A 5447-nucleotide genomic window follows, 5' to 3' on the forward strand; every position below is an offset into this window, starting at 1 on the left:
TCCGTGGAGCTAAGGAGGCGTGAGAACGGGGCTGTTCCTGGAGAAACTGCCATTCTGGACGTTCCTCCAGAGCTTAACCCGACGCTGCTTTGAGAAGCGGTTTAGGTAAGAACGCGGCTCGGAGATAACCAAACGAACCAAAAATTACTGACCCGATACGAGCCAGGATGCTACCAAACGCGTCGCCCCGTTTGAAACACGTTGCCACTCGAGATACCCTGAAGAGTATCTTCCTCCCAAGCCGTAACAGTAGCAGCCCTGCGGTGAGCAATGCTTCTGGTGATGGGATTTGCGGGTGTGGCTACTGGGCATTGGTCGAGTTGAGATGATCGAGATGCTCCCTCAAGCGCCCGATGCCGGTCCGCATGCTTCTGGCCTGCCGCAACCCGGCCAAACTCAAAGGCACTGTTCAGCTCTTCCACAAGAAGTGGGGCTACAACATCGGGGTGGCGGTGGAGGCGCCGGCGGGTCCGTCCGGTGGCTCTCCCCCCCGGCTGCTCATAAGCCGGGAGACGACGACGATGATGAGGATGTGGACGACCTCAGCCCGTCCGAGGGCGAGTGGGACGACCTTGGCGCGCAGGATGCCGCGCGGAAGGATGACGCGCCGCTGGGGGCCCAGCCACCTGCCCCGGCCCCGGCCCCTGCCCCGCAGGCGCCGTCGGACGCTGCCGGCGGGAGCTCTGCTCCTTGCCAGGACGCCCCCGGGGAGGGGGCTCTCGTCCGCTCGCCGACCGGGCTGGACTCCCTGGACCAGTACGGGTCCAACCTCCCTCGGAAGGGGGCCTGGCCGGTCTCCCTGGCCACCTTGGAGCGGCGGGCCACCCCCGTCCTCATGGAGGTCGACGTGCCAGCGGACTCTGCTCCGCTGGTTTCGTCGGTGCTGCTGGAGACGGACTCCGACTCGGAGGGCTCCCCGTCCAAGAACATGGACTCGGAGGCGGACGCGGATGACGACGACGAGCAGCTGGAGGACGTCGACGACTCGGAGCGTGTCCCTCTCGACCGGCCTGTCGCCGGCGGTGTCCCACGCCGCCGTCGCACCAGGACTGTCGCCGCTGGCCCCGCTCGCAAGAGCGCCCGCCTGCGAGGTCCGGCCGCGGCCGCGACGGTGTTGCAGCGCGCCCAGGAGAGGACGGCGTCGAAGAACCTTGAAGGTAATCCCAAACCCCCCTCCTCCCTCCCTACTCTAGCGCAGTTCTCAGCTCTCCCTGCTCTGTCGGACGCCCACCTTGAGGTGGTGGCTCATGACTCAGGACTTGCGTTCACGCTGGAATCCGGGACGACTACGGAGACCCTCTCGCTCATTCGAGCTAAAGAGGAGGCACAAGCCGCGTTGGCCCACGCTGCTTTCTGCAGAGACCGGGCCTTGGCCGAGGCGGCTGAGGTCCCGCCTGCTGGGCCCTTGGTTGTTGGACCTGCCACGGCTCAGTCGTCAGAAGGGGTTGGGGCCCCTCCTGCCCCGCCTTCTGCCATGACCACTAGGAGGAGAGCGGCCAGTACCTTGGTGGCATCCCGTCGCGGACGGAGACCGTCGCAGGTTCCTTGATGCGGGCCAGCATCTGGAACCTTCGTGGCTTTGGCGCTCCTGGGCGGAAATCCCAGATCCGTGAGCTGCTGACTCGCGAGCAGCTTGATTTTGCGGGCTTCCAGGAGACGATCAAAGCTCAGTTCACCACCGCGGATCTTCTGGGCATTGATCCGCGAGGCCGTTTCGCTTGGTGCGATGTTCCAGCTAGGGGACGCTCAGGAGGGATGCTCCTCGGCGTTAATGAAGACTCTTTCGAGGTCCTAGGGTGGACTAAGGGGACATTCTTCATTCGGGCCGACGTGCGTCAGCTGGACAACAATGTCAAGTGGGCCTTCTTTGTCGTTTATGGCCCAGCTGACCACCGTCGCACTCAGGAGTTCTTGGGGGAGCTCACTCTTGCGGTCGAAGCTTGCGACCTTCCCCTCGTGGTGGGCGGCGACTTCAACCTCATCCGCGGGGCGGAGGACAAGAACAACTGCCACATTGACTGGCCTAGGGTGCATCGTTTCAACGACTGCATTGCCAATCTTGCCCTGAGAGAAGTCCGCAGGGGCGGCGCTCGATACACCTGGACTAACAAGCAGCTGAACCCCGTCAGATGCGTCCTTGATAGAGTTTTCATTTCCCCGGACTGGGAAATACTCTTCCCCCTCTGCTCCTTAGTGGCGGAGACCATTATCGGTTCTGATCATGCCCCGCTGATCTTGAGCTCTGGGGAGGATCTCAAGAAGCGCAGCCCTCGCTTCTTCTTCGAGCAGGCCTGGCTCGAGAGACCGGACTTTGTGGAGCTGGTTTCTGACAAGTGGCGCTCCTTGGAGGGGGCCGTGGGCGCCCCGCTCGACCCTATTGATGCCTGGCAGCAGATCTCCGCGGGGATTCGCCAGTTCCTGAGAGGCTGGGGAGCCAACCTCGGGAAAGAGGGACGCGACCTCAAGGATTCCCTCCTTGCCCAGATCCAGCGCTTAGACGCTCTGGCGGACACCTCGGGCCTCGACGACGAAGGCTGGGCCCTGCGCTATCACCTTGAGGGCGAGCTCACCCACCTTGCCCGGACCCAGGAGGAATACTGGAGACAGAGGAGCCGCCTGAATTGGCTGCTCAAGGGTGACGCCAACACGGCCTTCTTCCACGCGATGGCCAATGGCCGGAGGAGGAAATGCACGATCTCGAGACTCGTCTCTGAGGGAGGAGTCATCTCGGACCCTCATGCCCTCCAGGACCATATCTACACCTTCTACCGCAACCTGATCGGTGCGGTAGGGGAGACCCGTGTTTTCTCCCTTGCCAATACCCTTTGGGACCAGCCGGGGCGGGTCTCAGAGGAGGAGAATGACGGGCTTATGCTGTCCTTCACCGGGGAGGAGCTGGACAAGGTGCTTGCTAGCATGCGAGTTGAGACGGCCCCTGGGCCTGATGGGTGGCCGGTAATCTTCTTCAAGAAGTTCTGGGCCCTCACCAAACCCCACATCCTCGCCATTCTGAATGGCTTCGCCTTGGGGCGCGTTGACATTGCGAGGCTAAACTTTGGAGTCCTCTCGCTGATTCCTAAAGTCCAGGGTGCTGACGACATTCGGCAGTTTCGGCCCATTGCTCTCATTAATGTGATCTTTAAATTTGTTGCCAAAGCCTACGCGATTCGTGTTTCCCCTATTGCTCACCGCATCATCAGTCGCGCGCAATCCGCCTTTATTAAGGGCCGACACATCCTTGAAGGGATAGTTTCCCTTCAGGAGATCATCCATGAGACCAAGTCTAGGAAACTTAGGGGAGTTTTCCTTAAGCTCGATTTCGAGAAGGCGTTTGACCGCGTCAACTGGCAATTCCTTCGTGAAGTCCTTCATAGGAAAGGCTTTGACCCGGGCTGGGTTCATCGCGCCATGAGTCTGGTCTCGGGGGGCCAGACGGCGATCACGGTCAACGGGGAAGTTGGGAACTACTTCCGCAATGGCCGCGGCGTCCGCCAGGGGGATCCTCTCTCCCCTCTCCTCTTTGACTTTGCGGTTGAGGCCCTTGCTGCCATCCTCCAGGCAGCTTCGAGGGCTGGGCACATTGCAGGGTTGGTCCCGCACCTTGTGGAGGGCGGTATCACCCATCTGCAATACGCGGATGATACGATCATCATGCTCCAACCAGATGCGCTTGGCCTTGCGAACCTCAAGTTCCTCCTTCTCTGTTTTGAGAACATGTCCGGCCTTCGCATTAACTTCCACAAGAGTGAGGTCATGGTGTTGGGGTCCACTGACCTCGAGCAAGAAGCTATTGCCAACTTGCTCAACTGCAAGAAGGGCTCCTTCCCCTTCACCTACCTGGGGCTCCCCATTTCCGACCGCGCCATTAAGGCTTCGGACTGGGGTCCTCTTACCACTAGGGTGGGTCGGAGAGCGGACCCATGGATGGGGAAATTCATGTCCTCCGCGGCACGCTTGACCCTCATCAACGCCTGCCTCTCCAATCTCCCTCTTCACGCAATGGGGGTGTACCTCCTGGGCGAGGGCGTCCACGCTGCGTTCAGGAAACACCGGGCTAGATTCTTCTGGGAAGCCAACGGCCCGAGGCGCAAATACCACTGGGTCAGATGGGAAGCGCTCTGCAAACCAAAGTCCTTGGGGGGACTAGGTATCATCGACACCAGGCTCATGAACATTTGTCTCATGACCAAATGGATTTGGAAGCTCTATGCTGGGGAGCAAGGGCTGTGGGCTGAGATCCTCAGAAACAAATATCTCAGGTCCAGGGACCTCCTGGTGGATTCCCACCATTCGGGCTCCCAATTCTGGAACGCCATCCAAAAGATTAAGTCTGTGTTTCGCCTGGGAGCGCGACACAAGGTGCGTAGTGGATCCTCCACCCTTTTCTGGAGTGACTGGTGGCAAGGGTCGGGACCCTTATGCTCCCGGTTCCCCGCACTCTTCTCTATCGCCGCGGACCCGCAGATCACGGTCTCCAGATGCTTCGGTACGTTGGGTGGGATCCCAACCTTTCGCCAAAGCCTGGGACCTCCGGCCCGCATTGAGCTCGCGCTCCTTCTGTCGGAGACTGCTGGGACGCAGCTCTCTGATGGCCCGGACATCATCTCCTGGGCCCTTGAACCCTCTGGCAAATTCTCTGTCAAGTCCTTATATAGGAGGCTCTGTCAGGGGACGCCGCGTAAGCACTTTAGTGACATCTGGAAGATCGCGGTGCCCATGAAAATCCGCATCTTCATCTGGCAACTTCTCCGGAACCGCCTTCCCTCGAATGATAATATCCGCCGTAGAAGGGGCCCATCGTCGGGGCGATGCGCCCTTTGTTCGGAAGTGGAAGACACCGCCCACATTTTCTTCCTCTGCCCGCTGGCAAGATTCATGTGGAGCGCAGTTCGGGAACTGCTCGGGTGCTCCTGGAACCCTACTTGCTTCGCGGAGCTGTATAGGCTCCTGGATGGACTCGTAGGTCAAACGAAAAGGGTTCTCTGGATTTGCTGTTCGGCCCTGTGCTGGGGGCTTTGGAACATTAGGAACAAGTTTTCTATTGAAGGGATTTTCCCTTCGTAGCCTGCTGACGCCTTGTACAAAATGCTGATGTACTTACAGGTGTGGAAGCCAGTGGCTAGGCGGCAGGACCGCGAGGCGTTGGAGTTGGCGATCGGGAGGCTTCGCTCACTCCACGCCAACTTTCGGGACCGTCCGGCGTGAGGACCTTCGTCGGTGGACCGTGTCGAGATAGTTTTTCTTCTTTTCACCTTGTTATCCCTTGTATCGGACTAGTTCGTTGTGCATGTTGAGAGGCCTCGTTGGGGCGACTCCTCTCGTATGTGCTATGGATGCTTTGCTCGGTTAGGAGCATGTTTGCACTGTTGTCTGTTGTGGTTGTCTGTCTTATGTACTCTGCCGTTGTGTGGCTTCATTAATTTAAAGCCGGGCTCACCTTGAGCCTT

General features: G+C 59.6%; 1 protein-coding gene across 1 annotated transcript; it reads left to right on the top strand.

Annotated features, from left to right (window-relative positions):
* The first annotated feature begins 325 nt into the window (after positions 1-325).
* LOC139831799 (uncharacterized) lies at positions 326-5205 on the top strand. The gene is made up of 3 exons (XM_071821131.1): positions 326-1444; positions 1486-4959; positions 5104-5205. Exons 1-3 carry the CDS (start codon positions 326-328, stop codon positions 5203-5205), a joined length of 4695 nt encoding a protein of 1564 aa, XP_071677232.1.
* Positions 5206-5447: the final 242 nt, after the last annotated feature.

This window comes from Lolium perenne, chromosome 5 (assembly GCF_019359855.2).
Source record: "Lolium perenne isolate Kyuss_39 chromosome 5, Kyuss_2.0, whole genome shotgun sequence".
Classification (NCBI taxonomy): domain Eukaryota; kingdom Viridiplantae; phylum Streptophyta; class Magnoliopsida; order Poales; family Poaceae; genus Lolium; species Lolium perenne.